The sequence below is a fragment of the Panulirus ornatus genome, chromosome 64, assembly GCF_036320965.1.
Source record: "Panulirus ornatus isolate Po-2019 chromosome 64, ASM3632096v1, whole genome shotgun sequence".
Classification (NCBI taxonomy): domain Eukaryota; kingdom Metazoa; phylum Arthropoda; class Malacostraca; order Decapoda; family Palinuridae; genus Panulirus; species Panulirus ornatus.
Window position 1 is genome coordinate 20,948,394 of NC_092287.1, and position 18,845 is coordinate 20,967,238.

At 40.2% G+C, this 18,845-nt stretch overlaps 1 protein-coding gene across 11 annotated transcripts in view; it reads left to right on the top strand.

The window, feature by feature from the left end:
• LOC139746178 (putative neural-cadherin 2) overlaps window positions 1–18,845 on the top strand; it is a 760,037-nt gene that overhangs the window by 711,974 nt on the left and 29,218 nt on the right. For all 11 annotated transcript variants that reach the window (XR_011712090.1, XR_011712087.1, XR_011712091.1 and 8 more), the window contains exons 17-20: window positions 185–353; window positions 3,374–3,649; window positions 7,441–7,608; window positions 18,015–18,163. Coding sequence is in view for 8 of the 11 variants with exons in the window: in XM_071657094.1 (XP_071513195.1) it covers window positions 185–353; window positions 3,374–3,649; window positions 7,441–7,608; window positions 18,015–18,163 (762 nt within the window). In the remaining 3 variants the exon portion in view is untranslated. The remainder of the gene's footprint in view (window positions 1–184; window positions 354–3,373; window positions 3,650–7,440; window positions 7,609–18,014; window positions 18,164–18,845) is intronic.

The window sequence follows — 18,845 nt, forward strand, 5'->3', positions numbered from 1 at the left end:
TACTGCTGTAAGCATAGAGACCTCATGCATAAAGGATTTTGAATATCTTGAGTATGAAAGAGGACTACAGAGTTCAATAGACAACAGTTTTTGGTTCTAAAAATTTATTGATTTTTCCGTATATCACTGTTTTATATGCTTATTATGTTTAAGATTGTTATTTTTCTTGTTGGGGCCTCATCAGGTATGAGTTGCACTTCAGTGTGTCTGACAGAGTTTGGGGCCAGAAGGATGTGGCAGCCATGGTGACTGTGGTTGTTAAGTACTTGACACCCGAGGCCCTGACGCACGCTGTACCTCTAACTCTGACGCCCACTACACCAGCAGCACTTGCCAGTGGGTGGAAGCCCTCGGTAATATTCCTCTCAACTTTGATATCATTTACTTGAAAGCACCTATAATGTAATTTCTTAATGCACTTGTAACCACATTTGTTGATAGCAAATGAATGTTGGTATTAACTGTAAGCTCATAGTAGCAGGTCTACCCCCAGGAAATTGGGTATATGTCCAGGGAGTTGGGTATCCCTGCCATTTGCCTTCCTTGGGATTAGGCTTCATTTTTACGAAATAATTCCTACGAAATATGCTTGCCTTGATGCATTCAGACAATGCCATGGGATTGGTTTGATAATTAGGTAATGGAAACCCACTGCCACTTTGATGCTCATCTTATTGGTAATGGATGATAGATGTTGATTGTTAAATGATGTCTACACCTATCTGTACAAGAGTGAATATGTCATGTAGGAATGACCATAAACTATTAATTCTATCAGTCAGAAACATGATCTGGTATTTTGAGTATTGTTGATGTTATAAAGGTATTGTTTGGGGCAAACATCACTTCTCCCTCACCAGTGACACACAATCTGTACAAAAGAAGCTTTTCACAGCATTATGATCTTCGATTATTCTTGGGGATAAGTGACAAAGAACACTACTCACTTATTCCTCTTTGTTGTAGAAAGTTCCTTGGGGATAAGTGACTAAGAATACTACCCACTTATTCCTTTTTGTTGTAGAGAGTATCTTAAGAGGTGTGAAGAAGGGAGAGGGGATCTGAAAAGCCTCCCCTCCTGTATCATTACTTTCCAAAAGGTGAGAGGATTTATTACCTTCAAAGCTCAGTCATCTATTTTAGATTGTACCCTACTAAGTCAGGAAACAGTAAATAGGTATATAATTATACATCTTTTCTTCATAAGTGATCACTTTTTCCCACAGTAAGCGAAGAAGACACCAGGAACAGATGGAAGCCTTAAAAGTAAAAATCCTTACATGGCTCCTTCTTTCTTTATTATTTGGAAGTATCATACAGGAAGGGAGGATTTCCTGACTCCTACTCCTACCTTTCAGTAGCCTTCTACAACACACAGGAGTTATGTGGGCATGATTCCCTTGCCCATAAACCCATAGGCAAAATATGTACATAAATTTTTTCATCAGTATTCACCATTTCCCACATCAATGAGGTAGCACCAGGAACAAAGAAGTGCCCTCATTCCCTCAAGTCCACTCAGCAGCTGTCATGTATCATGCACCTAAACCAGAGCCCCTTCTCCTCTAGCAGCACTCAGAAAGCTATCCACATTCTAAATTCAGGTAGATTACATTGATAAGGAACAGTTCTTCAAGAGATGCAGCTCCAGAGCAACCAGAGGCATTATCGAATAACTAGGTATAACTCTTTCCCAGCACTGTACTAACAAATGAGTACAAATAGGTAATTCCCATAGGTGAAGAATTGTGGTGATCTTGAATGTATGCCTATGTGAGGTGAATGCTGAACAATTTTAGTGTTACATGTCCTCAGAATGGAATATCCATGTTGGACATGGGGGATTTGGTGATTGTTGAATTGGTGTTTTTAATTTTATAGAGATAGATTGTTTAATTTGTTTATAGATGGAGTGGTTAGGGAGGTGAATGCAAGAGTTTTGGAAAGAGGGCTTGGGAAGTGAGTCTGTTGTTGTTTGCTGACGATATAGTGCTGGTGGCTGATTCAGATGAAAAACTGTAGAAGTTGGTGACTCAGTTTGGTAAAGTGTGTGAAAGAAGGAAGTTGAGAGTAAATACGAATAAGAACAAGGTTATTAGTTCATTAGGGTTGAGGGACAAGTTAATTGGGAGGTAAGTTTGAATGGAGAAAAACTGGAGGAAGTGGAAGTGTTTTAGATATCTGGGAGTGGATTTAGCAGCAGATGGAACCATGGAAGCAGAGGTGAGTCACAGGGTTGGTGAGGGAGTGAAGGTTCTGGGAGCATTGAAGAATGTGTGGAAGGTGAGAATATTATCTTGGAGAGCAAAAATGGGTATGTTTGAAGGAACAGGGGTTCTAACAATGTTACGTGGTTGTGAGGGTGGATGTGTTGGAAATGAAATGTTTGAGGACAGTATGTGGTGTGAAGTGGTTTGATTGAGTATGTAATAATAGGGTAAGAGATATGTGTGGTAATAAAAAGAGTGTGGTTGAGAGAGCAGAAGAGAGTGTTTTGAAATGGTTTGGTCACATGGAGAGAATGAGTGAGGAGAGATTGACAAAGAGGATATATGTGTCAGAGGTAGAGGGAACAAGGAGAAGTGGGAGACCAAATTGGAGGTGGAAAGATGGAGTGAAAAAGATTTATTTTGAGTGATCAGGGCCTGAACATGCAGGAGGGTGAAAGGCATGCAAGGAATAGAGTGAATTGGAATGATGTGGTATACCGGGGTCGACGTGCTGTCAATGGATTGAACCAGGGCATGTGAAGCGTCTGGGGTAAACCATGGAAAGTTCTGTGGACCTGGATGTGGAAAGGGAGCTGTGGTTTCGGTGCATTATTACATGACAGCTAGAGACTGAGTGTGAACGAATGTGGCCTTTGTTGTCTTTTCCTAGTGCTACCTCGCACACATTAAGGGGGAGGGGGTTGTTATTTCATGTGTGGCAGGGTGGCAATGGGAATTGATAAGGGCAGGCAGCATGAATTATGTACATGTGTATATATGTATATGTCTGTGTGTGTATATATATGTATACATTGAGATGTATAGGTATGTATATTTGCATGTGTGGACGTGTATGTATATACATGTGTGTGTGGGTGGGTTGGGCCATTCTTTCGTCTGTTTCCTTGCGCTACCTCGTTAACGCGGGAGACAGCGACAGAGCAAAATAATAATGATAATAATAGTAATAATGATAATAGTAATAATGATAATAATAATAATAATACTAATGATAATAATAAATTTTGAGTAGAAATAATTTGCTAAAATTCTCGTATGAAGTGAGACACATAGGCCTTTTAGTATATGTTGAATAAATTGGCAGTGTCTCTATGTCATACTATCATATACAAGTGTGTTCACTCATGTATAGTATCTTTTAGCATGGTGGTGGTGGCCTGGGCACCCTGACAGAGGCTGTGATGCACGTGGTAGGAAAGGTAGCGGAGGCTGTAGAGATCATCAGTGTACATGGCTTTCCCCTCACCATCAACTCTTCTCCCGTCTCCAACTCACCCAGGCGAGACACCAGCCCTGAAGCCCCAGTCTTATCTGCACCACCACATCTTGCATGTGTGTGGCTGAGCGTAAAACAAATAGGAGGGAGTTTCATGGACCCAGTCAAACTTCAGGGGCTGCTGGCACTCCACCTGCAGTATGTGAGTACCTCAACAGATGCTGACCTTTAAGGATCAGAATAACAAGGTTCATTTCTGTAGTGTGAACCTTAGTACCATTAAAGGACACTATATTCCAAATCTTGTGTATTTTGCTAGAGTGGTATGGCACAAATCATGAAATATGGAAGATGAGAATCAAGCAGGATTGGTAGGCATTCCATAGGGAATGCTCATAGTTGAATACCCCATAATGTTGAAACTAGTTTAAGCAGTCTTTTTTTCACTTGTGAACAGTGCCCTATGAGCTGAAACATCACTTGCTCAGGGACTTTGAAGATTAAGGCATATCCATCAAGATTCACCCCTTTCAGCCATCATGAAACATGTGAGGCCAGCAGATACTTATTCATCAGTGAGAACCTCTGACCTTCATTCATTTACTCTTGCTTGCTGTTACAGTTTGTATCTGCTGATCATTACATGATGTCAGTTTGCAGTATCCTTACTTTGGTTTCTGTCTTTGATTCATTAGTTTTCAATGATGTAGTTTGTAAGTACTTAATTCTTTTTTAACCAGTGTGTTTGGAGACAGCTGTCATAGTACGGCAGTGACTTCTTTGTTGTAACATTCAGCCTTATACAGAGAAATGTGTAGGTATCTGCAGGATTTAAAGGAGACTTATTGATGTATGCCAGTTCATCTCAGGATTAGGAAATTCTTGAGAACTAGTGTAGTCAGGCAAGAAAATTTGACTTCCAAGTAAAGTCTTTTAAGCTAGACATAGTGCTAGAGATTTTTGCCTGGTTAATGTCAGCCCTTGTAGCCACAGTAATATCAATAAAATGGTAGTGCTGGCATATCTCGAGTTTCTGGTTACATTCAGAAGAAGACAGCATTTGGATAAGTTGCTTTGTCATAGATATTTTATCTCAAAGACGTTTCTTCTTAATGTTGCAAAATCTCAAAATTCTTTTGATCAGTTTTGTTGGCATGGAGTCGGTTAGTGCTCCTAATTAGGTTTACTTTCCTTTTAAGCAAGCAAGGCTCTAGCTTACTTTCAGTACTGGTACCTTATTCATGTTAATGACCTTGTTTTAACAATCTTTTTGGTGTTAAATCAGTATGTTCATTCAGCAGAGCTTAAACTATAGACTGTCCAGCAAGTATAGCAAAGTGTTTCAGACATGGATGTTTGCTTCAAACGAAGATAGTAAACAGAGATATTACCTTTCCTGCTTGATTAGAGAGGCAGCATGCTGCTGTAGTCTTCAGTTCTTGATCAGCCAAAGGATAACCCTTAAGTAGTCTCTTGTAGTTTTTTGAGGAGCAAAGGGGGTTATTCTGTGTCCACCTGCAAGAAAAGGCTACTCATGATAGATGGAGGCTGCTTTAAGAAATACTTCAGGAAAGATATTATTGTAGGTTTAACTTGATTCCAGCACAAGCTTCAGTTTCCACAAGATTGTAAGACCTCACAACTAAGTCAAGTGCCCTCCAGTCTGAGTGATGATAAGAGTTATTACCATTTTGATTCTATGGATTCTTCATAGGCTGGTTCTTCTGTTATCTGTCTGGAAGATGCAGGTCCAGGTTATCCTGAAAAAGAGAACTGGTATTAGCTGGAGGAAAGTCAAGCCTCCATTTAACATTTCATATTAGAGATTTGTGGGTCCTATTACATGGCAAGGAAAACCTCCTTAGTGATATATTTAAGCTGGACTTAAGTTCACAGGAAGCCTGGTTTGTCTTGTCCTTTGGCTTATCTCCTCTTCAACTTTCTTCTTAGGAGGAAGAATAGACTTCAAACACTTGCTCAAAGAAGTGAGACAAAAGATGCTGTAAATAATTTGAAAGCTCTGTTATCTGAGAAAAGAATATACTTCTCTTAAATCTTCTAAATCAGTTTTTTTTCTCATTTGAAAATAGTTTCCATCCTAATATTGTCTCTCCACCATATAAGCCAATTTGGTTTTAGTATCCTAGAAAAACTAGATCCTAGGCTCTGTAAATTTACAGGGCATTTTATAGAGATAAATTTCCGGCACTTATTGGCTGTTTACAGGTTTTACATGTCAACAAAGAGTCCTAGTCTTGAGAGTCTTGAGTGCTCACACTTGGTACCTTTGTTCATTCTCCTGATGCGTTTTGCACTTTCTTCCAGCTAATGAGGGAGCTGACTTCAAGCCTTACCAGACAATTGTTGGATACAAATATCATCCCTAACTTAACCCTCCAAGACCCACAATTTTGTTGTGCCATACATATTTTAGGTTTTGTACCCTTATAGATGTTACTTTAATCCTGAAAGAATAAGAGATAAACACTGTAAAAGGAAACGTTACTTTAATCCTGAAAGAATAAGAGATAAACACTGTAAAAGGAAACCTTGCCATGTAATAGTGATGGGGGTGATATTGCTCCATTGTTGTCAGAAATAAGAGTCAACAATGGTGCTGTCATGTATGTCTTGATATAGAATTTTTTCTACTTCCCTTATTGGTGAAATGATTATCATTTCACTTTTAGTCCTTTACAAATTGATCAATAGACATCCCTTATTAGTAATTTTATTAGTAACATTTATACTGACACTGTAGGTATCTGCAGAAATTGGCAAATGTGGCAAAATTAGCACAAACTATGCACTCATTACCCTGTGTTGTCTGCAAGGTAACTGACGAGTGGTTGCCCTGGGAAGCATTCAGCACCCATACATCCCCCCCCCCCCCCCCCCTACTCACTCCTACTACTTAGAATGAAGCTTTGACTTTGTGGCAGAAATTCCTTATGTGAAGATCTTCATCTGTGGATAGTCATCATATGGTGAAGATCTTTGTTTGTGAATATTAAAGGGTTAAGAAAAGAGGCTTAGAGAACTAGAGGTTAATCAAGTAGGAGAGCTCACCAGTAGACCTTGCACCATGAAAGTTGTCCAGATGATCTAAGTCAGATAATCCATTTATCACTCTGAAGGGAGGGTGAATAGTTGGGTTGGCCAAAGGTTGACTGCTCCAACCAGGATTTAGAACACTGAATGCCCTTAGAAGCTCCATTGCTTGGCTTATAAGCCTAAATTCTATGTATAATCCAGTCCAAATCAACCAGGATTCAAATCCAAGCAGGCCCATGAGTGAAATCATAATCAACCATACTAACCACTAATATGGAAGTCCCATGTTCTTTTTGTTTGGATATTAGCTAGTTCTCCATATCACACATTCTTCCTTCAGAAAAAAAAAGATGTGGCATATGCGCAGTCAGCCCCCTTTTCAAATATTTGTCCACAAACATCTTTACACCTTAGTGAGAAAGCTAAAATCATGGCGGAATAATTATACATGTTGGTTGGCTGTCACATAAGTAAACTATATTTCTGTTGTTTGCACTAGAAATAACAGTTTAGATGAATAAGATTTCTTGAAAACTGTATGCAAGGAAAAATATAGCAGAGGAAATTATAGAGAAAATTTGGAATAAAAAAGAAAAGTTAGGAAACAGAAATAAGAATTTTTTTTTTTTTTTTTTTTTTTTTTTTTGCTTTGTCACTGTCTCCCACATTTGTGAGGTAAAGGATTATGTGAAATTTAAGAATAAGAGCAGATTACTGAGGTTAAAGAAAAAACTAGTGAGAAAAGAAATAAATTCCTTTTATTCACAGCACTGCTTTCATAGGCTAACGTACAGTGTACTACCTGTACTTGGTTATTTATCATGATTCATCATAGGAGGCCACTTTGAATTATGATAAATATTTTTTCTAGGTGTCATTGTTTACTTTAGATATGTCTGCATATCTCATTGCTTAATGAGCTTTTTTATATCACTTTAGTTTGAGAAGGTCATGAACCTGCGGGTGGCAGTGGAAGACACAAATACCATGGAGGTTAGAAATGGGGAAGCAACGTCTAGCTTCTCTATCTCTTCTCCCTCAGACACTAGATCCTCCCACAACCCATCATCTGTTGCATCCATGGCATCTGTAGCACTTCCTTTACAGGTAATTCCTTTCTGTGGTCTTTTATTTAAATGTGTTGTATGCCTCTGTCTGTCCTTCTATATCTGGTATCATAAGCACTGCAGAAGGCCCATAGAAGGGGGTCCAGGGGTAAGAAGTTATAGTTAGGGTATGATGTGAAATTTCATTACCCTGGCTATTTCTCTCAGAGGAGTGGCCAGGGGAGAGTCACAGGTTACTCTCACCAAACACACTTCTCCATCATGTTTGTTCCCATTCATACCCTCTTGGACCCTTTCCTCAACATATTCCCACATTTTCCCACCTAGGATGCTGGCTATTTTTTCCACACTCCATTTTCCTTTACCTCCTTCATATATTGAGGATGTAAGGCATGTGTACGAGTAGGAAGAGGGGAAAGTGATTGGCTCCCAGTGAATGTTGGTTTGCGGCATGGGTGCATGATGTATCCATTGTTGTTTGATATGTTTATGGATGGGGTTGTTAGGGAGGTAAATGCAAGAGTTTTGGAGAGAGGGGCAAGCATGCAGTCTGTTGTGGATGAGAGGGCTTGGGAAGTGAGTCAGTTTTTCGCTGATTCGGGTGTGAAACTGTAGAAGTTGGTGACTAAGTTTAGTAAAGTGTGTGAAAAAGAAGTTGAGAGTAAATGTGAATAAGAGCAAGGTAATTAGGTTCAGTAGGGTTGAGAGACAAGTAAATTGGGAGGTATGTTTGAATGGAGAAAATCTGGAGGAAGTGGAGTGTTTTAGATATCTGGGAGTGGATTTGGCAGAGGATGGAACCATGGAAGCGGAAGTGAGTCACAGGGTGGGGGAGGGGGCGAAGGTTCTGGGAGCGTTGAAGAATGTGTGGAAGGCGAGAACGTTATCTCGGAGAGCAAAAATGGGTATGAGAAATAGTGGTTGTGAGGCAATGGCTATAGATGGGGTTGTGCTAAGGAGGGTAGATGTGTTGGAAATGAGATGTTTGAGGACAATATGTGGTGTGAGGTGGTTTGATCAAGTAAGTAATGAAAGGGTATAAGAGATGTGTGGTAATGAAATGAGTGTGGTTGAGAGAGCAGAAGAGGGTATATTGAAATGGTCACATGGAGAGAATGAGAGGAAAGATTAGCAAAGAGGATATATGTGTCAGAGGTGGAGGGAACAAGGAGAATTGGGAGACCAAATTGGAGGAGGAAGGATGGAGTGAAAAAGATTTTGAGCTATCGGGACCTAAACATACAGGAGGGAGAAAGGCATGTAAAGAATGGAGTGAATTGGAACGATGTGGTATACCGGAGTCGATGTGCTGTCAATGGATTGAAGCAGGGCATGTGAAGCGTCTGGGGTAAACCATGGAATGTTTTGTGGGGCCTGGATGTGGAAAGGGAGCTGCGGTTTTGGTGCATTACACATGACAGATAGAAACTGAGTGTGAACAAATGTGGCCTTTGTTGCCTTTTCCTAGCACTATCACATGTGCATGCGGAGGGAGGGGGTGCCATTTCATGTGTGTCGCGGTGGTGGCGGGAATGGATGAAGGCAGCATTTATGAATATGTACATATGTATATATGTATATGTATTTATACGTTGAAATGTTTAGATATGTATATGTGTGTGTGTGTGTGGGCGTTTATGTGTATACTTGTGTATGTGGGTGGGTCAGGCCACTCTTTTGTCTGTTTCCTTGCACTACTTTGCTAATGCGAACACCTGACCCACACATCCTCTACCACTTCTAATACCAGGAGTGTACCACAGGAGTCTCCTTGTTACTGATAAGAGTTATTGTAATGGAAGTAGTTTTTTTCCCCCAACTGATGAAATAAGCAAAACATGCCCCAGTCATGGCCATCTTGGGTGACGAGAAAATAAGGTATGAGACAAAGAATGACAAAACTGCTCAGAGCTCTTTAGATGTTTGTGAGCTTTATTCTTAAGTAGAAGAGTTATAGAAAGAATGAAAAATGAAAAACAAAAGGGAATTCCACAGCTTCTCTGTTGGAGGAAAAGAAGTGTGACATAATGATGGTCATTTATTATGTGACCCATCTCCATATGGAAACTGTGGGAAGCAGTAGGCTGAAACTTAGTGGCAGGAACACATCCACACATTTCATGTATGCAGTGGCCAAAGTGATATCTATAGAATAGGAAAATGGCAGCAACATCACAGCAGAATGAAAGGGATTGTTGGAGAGAGGTAATGCCTGGAAAAATAACAAAATGAAAGACTTGATTCCACTATGGCTATTAGAGAGCTGCAGGAAGGACCAAACCAGATATGCAAGCAGTGCTCCATGTTGGGGTGAATAAAACCTGTAAAGGTGAGTGTTCAAATTACAGAAGGTAAGTTTGTTAAGTATTCCTGGGAAATTATATGGGAGGTTATTTATTGAAAGGATAAAGGCATGTACAGAGCATCAGATTGGGGAAGAGCAGTGTGGTATCAGAAGTGGTAGAGGATGTGTGGGTCAGGTGTTTGCTTTGAAGAGTGTATGTGAGAAATACTTAGAAAAACAGATGAATTTATATGAAGCCTTTATGTATCTGGAGAAGGCTTATGATAGAGTTGATAGAGATACTTTGTGGAAGGTATTACAAGTATATGGTGTGGGAGGTAAATTGCTAGAAGCAGTGAAAAGTTTTTATCAAGGATGTAAGGCATGTGTATGAGTAGGAAGAGAGGAAAATGATTGGTTCCCAGTGAATGTTGGTTTGCGGCAGGGGTACACGATGTCTCCATGGCTGTTTAATTTGTTTATGGATGGGGTTGTTAGGGAGATGAATGCAAGAGTTTTGGAGAGAGGGGCAAGTATGCTGCAGTATGTTGTGGATGAGAGGGCTTGGGAAGTGAGTCAGTTGTTTGCTGATGATACAGCGCTGGTGGCTGATACGGGTGAGAAACTGTAGAAGTTGGTGACTGAGTTTGGTAAATTGTGTGTAAGAAGAAAGTTGAGAGTGAATTTGAATAAGAGCAAGGTTATTAGGTTCAGTAGAGTTGAGGGACAAGTTGATTGGGAGGTAAGTTTGAATAGAGAAAAACTGGAGGAAGTGAAGAGTTTTAGATACCTGGGAGTGGATTTAGCAGCGGATGGAACCATGGAAGCAGAAGTGAGTCACAGGGTGGGGAGGGGCAAATGTTCTGGAAGCGTTGAAGAATGTGTGGAAGGCGAGAATGTTATCTCGGAAAGCAAAAATGGGTATGTTTGAATGAATAGTGGTTACAACAATGTTAGATGGTTGCGAGGCATGGGCTATTGATAGGGTTGTGCGGAGGAGGGTGAATGTGTTGGAAATGAAATGTTTGAGGACAATATGTAGGATGAGGTGGTTTGATCAAGTGAGTAATGAAAGGGTGAGAGAGATGTGTGGTAATAAAATGAGTGTGGTTGAGAGAGCAGATGAGGGTGTATTGAAATGGTTTGGTCACATGGAGAGAATGAGTGAGGAAAGATTGACAAAGAGGATATATGTGTCAGAGGTGGAGGGAATGAGGAGAAGTGGGAGACCAAATTGGAGGTGGAAGGATGGAATGAAAAAGATTTTGAGCGATCAGGGCCTGAACATACAGTAGCGTGAAATGCGTGCAAGGAATAGATTGAATTAGAACAATATGGTATACTGGGGTTGACGTGCAGTCAGTGGATTGAACCAGGGCATGTGAAGCATCTGGGGTAAACTATGGAAAGTTTTGTGGTGCCTGGATGTGGAAAGGGAGCTGTGGTTTCAGTGCATTACACATGACAGCTAGAGACTGAGTGTGAATGAATGTGGCCTTTGTTGTCTCTTCCTAGCACTACCTCCCGTGTGCAGTGGGGAAGGGGGTGCCATTTCATGTGTGGCAGGGTGGCAATGGGAATGGATGAAGGCTGCAAGTGTGGATGTGTACACGTGTATATATGTATATGTCTATGAGTGTATATGTATGATACGTTGAAATGTATAGGTACGTATATGTGCATGTGTGGGCGTTTATGTATATACATGTGTATGTGGATGGTTTGGGCCATTATTTCATCTGTTTTCTTGCGCTTCCTCGCTAACGCGGGAAACAGCGACTAAGTATGATAATATTTATTATTTATCATACTTTGTCGCTGTCTCCCACTTCAGCGAGGTAGTGCAAGGAAACAGATGAAAGAATGGCCCAACCCACCCACATACACATGTATATATATACACATCCACACACAGCACATATACATATATATACATCTCAACGTATACATATATATATACACACACAGACATATACATACATACACATGTACATAATTCATACTGTCTGCCCTTATTCATTCCTGTCGCCACCCCACCACACATGAAATGACAACTCCCTCCCCCACATGTGCGCAAGGTAGCGCTAGGGAAAGAAAACAAAGGCCACATTCGTTCGCTCCCAGTCTCTAGCTGTCATGTATAATACACCGAAACCACAGCTCCCTTTCCACATCCAGGCCCCACAAAACTTTCCATGGTTTACCCAAGACGCTTCACATGCCCTGGTTCAATCCATTGACAGCACATCGACCCCAGTATACCACATTGTTCCAATTCACTCTATTCCTTGCACGCCTTTCACCCTCCTGCATGTTCAGGCCCTGATCACCCAAAATCTTTTTCACTCCATCTTTCCACTTCCAATTTGGTCTCCCACTTCTCCTCGTTCCCTCCACCTCTGACATATATATCCTCTTTGTCAATCTTTCCTCACTCATTCTCTCCATGTGACCAAACCATTTCAAAACACCCTCTTCTGCTCTCTCAACCACACTCTTTTTATTACTACACATCTCTCTTACCCTTTCATCACTTACTCGATCAAACCACATATTGTCCTCAAACATCTCATTTCCAGCACACCCACCCTCCTCCGCACATCTCTTATCTATAGCCCATGCCTCGAAACCATATAACATTGTTGGCACCACTATTCCTTCAAACATACCCATTTTTGCTTTCCAAGATAACATTTCTCGACTTCCACACATTTTTCAACGCTCCCAGAACTTTCGCCCCCTCCCCCACCCTATGGTTCACTTCTGCTTCCATGGTTCCATCCGCTGCCAAATCCACTCCCAGATATCTAAAACACTTCCTCCAGTTTTTCTCCATTCAAACTTACCTCCCAATTGACTTGTCCCTCAACCCTACTGTACCTAATAACCTTGCTCTTATTCACATTTACTCTCAGCTTTCTTTTTTCACACACTTTACCAAACTCAGTCACCAGCTTCTGCAGTTTCTCACCCGAACCAGCCACCAGCGCTGTATCATCAGCGAACAACACAACTGACTCACTTCCCAAGCTCTCTCATCCACAACAGACTGCATACTTGCCCCTCTTTCCAAGGCTCTTGCATTCACCTCCCTAACAACCATGGAGACATCACGCACCCGTACCGCAAACCAACATTCACTGAGAACCAACCATTTTCCTCTCTTCCTACACGTACACATGCCTTACATCCTCGATAAAAACTTTTCACTGCTTCTAACAACTTACCTCCCACACCATATATTCTTGATACCTTTCACAGAGCATCTCTATCAACTCTGTCATATGCCTTCTCCAGATCCATAAATGCTACATTCTAATCCATTTGCTTTTCTCAGGATTTCTCACATACATTCTTCAAAGCAAACACGTGATCCACACATCCTCTACTACTTCTGAAACCACACTACTCTTCCCCAATCTGATGCTCTGTACATGCCTTCACTCTCTCAATCAATACCCTCCCATATAATTTCCCCGGAATACTCAACAAACTTATATCTCTGTAATTTGAGCACTCACTCTTATCCCCTTTCCCTTTGTACAATGGCACTATGCAAGCATTCCGCCAGTCCTCAGGCACCTCACCATAAGTCATACATACATTAATTAACTTTACCAACCAGTCAACAATACAGTCACCCCCTTTTTTAGTATACTCCACTGCAATACCATCCAAACCCGCTGCCTTGCTAGCTTCCATCTTCCGCAAAGCTTTTACTACGTCCTCTCTGTTTACCAAATCATTCTCCCCAACCTCTCACTTTGCACACCACCTTGACCAAAACACCCTATATATGCCACTCTATCATCAAACACATTCAACAAACCCTCAAAAGACTCATTCCATCTTCTCACATTACCACTACTTGTTATCACCTCCCCATTAGCCCCCTTCACTGATGTTCCCATTTGTTCCCTTGTCTTACGCACTTTATTTACCTCCCTCCAAAACATCTTTTTATTCTTCCTAAAATTTAATGGTACTCCCTCACCCCAACTCTCATTTGCCCTATTTTTCACCTCTTGCAGCTTTCTCTTGTCCTCCTGCCTCTTTCTTTTATACATCTCCCAGTCATTTGCATTATTTCCCTGCAAAAATTGTCCAAATGCCTCTCTCTTCTCTTTCCCTAATAATCTTACTTCTTCATCCCACCACTCACTACTCTTTCTAATCTGCCCACCTCCCATGCTTCTCATGCCACAAGCATCTTTTGCACAAGCCATCACTGCTTCCCTAAATACATCCCATTCCTCCCCCACTCCCCTTACGCCCTTTGTTCTCACATTTTTCCATTCTGTACTCAGTCTCTCCTGGTACTTCCTCACACAAGTCTCCTTCCCAAGCTCACTTACTCTCACCACTCTCTTCACCCCAACATTCTCTCTTCTTTTCTAAAAACCTCTACAAATCTTCACCTTTGCCTCCACAAGATAATGATCAGACATCCCTCCAGTTGCACCTCTCAGCACATTAACATCCAAAAGTCTCTCTTTCGCATGCCTATCAATTAACACGTAATCCAATAATGCTCTCTGGCCATCTCTCCTACTTACATACACATACTTATGTATATATCTCTTTTTAAACCAGGTATTCCCAGTCACCAGTCCTTTTTCAGCACATAAATCTACAAGCTCCTCACCATTTCCATTTACAACACTGAACACCCCATGTACACCAATTATTCCCTCAACTGCCACATTACTCACCTTTGCATTCAAATCGCGCATCACTATAACCCAGTCTCGTGCATCAAAACTACTAACGCACTCACTCAGCTGCTCCCAAAACACTTGCCTCTCCTGATCTTTCTTCTCATGCCTAGGTGCATATGCACCAATAATCACCCATCTCTCTCCATCCACTTTCAGTTTTACCCATGTCAATCTAGAGTTTACTTTCTTATACGCTATCACATACTCCCACCACTCCTGTTTCAGGAGTAGTGCTACTCCTTCCCTTGTTCTTGTCCTCTCACTAACCCCTAACTTTACTCCCAAGACATTTCCAAACCACTCTTCCCCTTTACACTTGAGCTTCGTTTCACTCAGAGCCAGAACATCCAGGTTCCTTTCCCCAAACATACTACCTATCTCTCCTTTTTTCTCATCTTGGTTACATCCACACACATTTAGACACCCCAGTCTGAGCCTTCGAGGAGGATGAGCACTCCCCATGTGACTCCTTCTGTTTCCCTGTTTAGAAAGTTAAAATACAAGGAGGGGAGAGTTTCGCCCCCTGCTACCGTTCCCTTTAGTTGCCTCCTACGACACGTGGGGAATGCTTTGGAAGTATTCTTTCTCCCCTATCCCCAGGGATAGGGGAGAAAGTATAATAAATGTTTATGATAAATGAATATATAAAGAAAACTGTACTACACCCCAGCTGTTGGGAAGTAGCCTTTCTGATGATGATAATGTGGGTTTCCATGATAGAATGGAGGATATAGTAATACCCAACACAATTCTGTTATTGCAAACATGCATTGTGATGTTTTGATAGCGAATGGAGGGAATTGAAAGCATTGTAACTGATGGTACAAGTGAGTGGTTTGAAATGTCTGTGGAAATGTATATCTAGGTTGTGTAAAAGTTCATCATTTATGCTGGTCAACTAATTTTCATTGCACATGGCCTGTAGTGTACTTGATGTAGTTTTGGGTGCTGATTTCAAAAATGCAATCCATTTTCTTGTATCACATCTGCTTTTCATGAGAGATTTGGCACTGCTGAAAGGTAAAGCTGAACTTTTGGCATGTCATCTAAAAGAAAAATGGAGTGAGACTCTTCTCATTTTTCCATGGGTAGACCCCTCATTTTTGCAACAACATTAATGCAGTATTCCACTGCTTATCCGAAGCCATGCTCCCTCTCAATGGCGTTTGTTCACTGACTCATCTGAGAGAAGTCTAAAAGCGGTCCTGCTCCACAGTGGGAACAAGAAACCCTCTGTTCATGTAGGGCTTTCAGTGCACATGGAAGAGTGTTATGAGAACATGCAGGCACTCCTAGATGCCATAGAATATAAAGATTACAACTGGAAAATATGTAGGGACTTGAAAGTGATCGGCATGCTGATGGGAATGCAGTCAGGATTCGCATAATACTGCTGTTTTTTTATGCCTCTAGGGTAGGAGCAACTTCCAGGTAGTATATGGAGTTGGACTTTCAGCTTGTAAAGAGTGCCATGGAAGGTAAAAAGCTCAACATTTTTAGCTTGTCCTTTTGGATAGCATCTCTTTTGTATGCCATCTACCAGGGAATACCGAATTTCTGCAATAAAAGGTTTGAAGTGGTACAAATCTTATCATTCTACTTTCACCCATGCATCCTGTAGCTGCAGTTAAACTGAAAATTTATGTATCTGTAGAAAGAAAATTAGACATGTACTGTAACGTACTAAAAATTTGTAATCTGCATCAGAAATTGATCTAGAATAGTTACATCCTTGATGAGAAAAAAGTTCAATTTTGTTGACCAGTACAGTAATATTTTATGAATCATGGGACGTTACAAGAGATAAGAGTGAAATAGGGTGATAGCAGCTTACTGCTGAACCATTGTGAGTACAGACATTAACCACAGTTATGTACCAATGATGCTTTTCTGTCAACTAAATTAAAGGAAGAGTTGGATAGAGTGTAATGTCATTTTGGTAGCGTGAGTAGGACTAGGATGCTGAAAGTAAGTATGAATTGAAATTAAGATTTTAATTTTTGGAAGTGATGGGATATCATAATGTAATATCATTTTGATAGGGAATGACAGAAAGCTGCAGAAGAGTTTAGGTATTTAGGAGTGAAGTTCCGTAATGTCACTGCCTTTGAAGATGAAGCTAAGAATAGTCTTGTGAGGGAAGTGCAAAGAAGCTTTGGTGAAGAGAAAGGACTTCGATGTAAAATGTGCATGTGCTACACGAATGTGAAACTCAAGTTTAAATAGTTTTGGGTGTGTGACAAATAAGGGCAGTAAATGTGTGTAACTTACATACTTTGGATTAGCACAAAGGTATTGCATGCCTTTTAAGACAGAATGGTCATACAGTGTCTGGTAATTGATCTTGAAAATATGAAATGCATTTTCAGCTACAAGATGTGGCAAGTCACATGAAGTTTTAGAATAGATTAGGGGTAAGTCACACAAGAGATAGATATATTAAGTTAAAGAAGTAATTAGGGATAAAGATAATGCTCTTGAAAGTACCATAGAAAATACTTGTGAGTGGATACAGTTGGAACCACTTTGGATGTGAATATATTGTAAATGACAAGTGTATTTTCATTTGATTAATTCACACAATTGACAAAGTAACGAACTAAGAAGTGCTTACATTAGCATGGAAGTTTATGTTTCACTTTAACACTTCTTCACTGGGTTGTCTTCATAGCATCATAAATCTGGGGCTATATGAGAGGGATTAGCTTGACTGTAACAGGTATAGATAAAACATTTCATGGGTTGGAAATCCTCCCCTCTCATTTTTTTGATTTTCCAAAGGAAGGAACAGAGAATGGGGCCAAGTGGGGATTTCCCTCAAAGGCTCAGTCCTCTGTTCCTAAAGCTACCTCGCTAATGCGGGAAATGGCGAATAGTATGAAAAGAAAAAAAAGAATTCATGACTTATAGTGGTTATGACAAATGCAAATGGGATAACTAGACATGATTGATATATAATTATCTTCAACAGAAAACAAGTTAAAAAAAAGTGTCCATGAAAGAATTGTACACTCTACATTATCAATGTCTTTTTAGATAAAATGCATCATATAATCCTGCATACAGTACACATCAAATCTGTTGTCTTTAAATATATCACTTTTTGGACAAACAGCTTTACTGTTGAATATACGTGACAAAGTTCATGGATATTATTAACCTTTTAGCATACCAAACTTTCCTGTAAATTCATTTTTGCCAAAAGATATATTTGCAGTAAAGGAATTAAGCAGCCAAATAATACTACCTATGAAGTTTACAGTTGTGTCATTTGTAGCCTTAGAGATCACAACAGTAGGGTTTGCTCCCTTGAGACCAGTCAGATATCTGGAAAGAGATCAGCAAATTTTCCAGGGTGTAATAGATACAGAAAATAGGAATGTTCATTATATTATATGGAATCATTAATGATGTCTTCACCATAAACTTGTGTCCTCTTCATAGGTTGTAGACACCAACTTGACATCTTTGGTAACACCACGGTTAACACGGGCCAATGATTGTCATACCCAAACACGCTTCAGGGATGACACCTGCACACCAACTTCTTGTCTGAATGATGGCCGCTGCACAAGGATGGATATTGGCTACAGGTAAATTATAGAATAGTAAGTGCTATTGAAAAAAAAAGAAATGGTATGAAATAGGTAGGAATTTGTTTTTAGATTCTGTTAACTGGAAAGTAATTCCTTCACAAAGGCAGTTACATAACCACAACATGAGATCACGTGTCTGTCTGTTTAAGCTTCTTAGTCTGATGTACTGATGCACGTAGGCCTTTACATTCAGGTTTCTTCAGCCTCTCATCATAGTTTATGTGTTCTGTCCTTTGATTTTGCAAAGTAAGTGCTTTTGAATTCTCTCTAACTTGCTTATTTCCATATTATTGCATAGTGATTGTATGACAAAGCAGTATTCAGTTTTGCTTCATACTACTCGTTAATTAGCATGATAGTGCTGTCAACTCAGTATGTTCTTAGAATTCTAATTTCTCATTTATGATGACCTCTATATCTTTAGCCTACATTTCATTTTTGATCACTTTCCCTGTTGGACTTTTATGTGGTATAATCATTATATTGTTACATGACTTATTTGCTCAAATTTACTTTTGTTGGATTTAGTCAGATGCATTTGTGGCCATTTGTATACTGTGTTTGTCTTTTAGCTTCATGTGTTAGTCGTATTATGATCCTTTCAAGTTGCTTTCCCATAGAGTTTACCTTCCTGCTTCAAGATACCCATCTATGGAGCTCCTACAGTTAGGATGGAGAG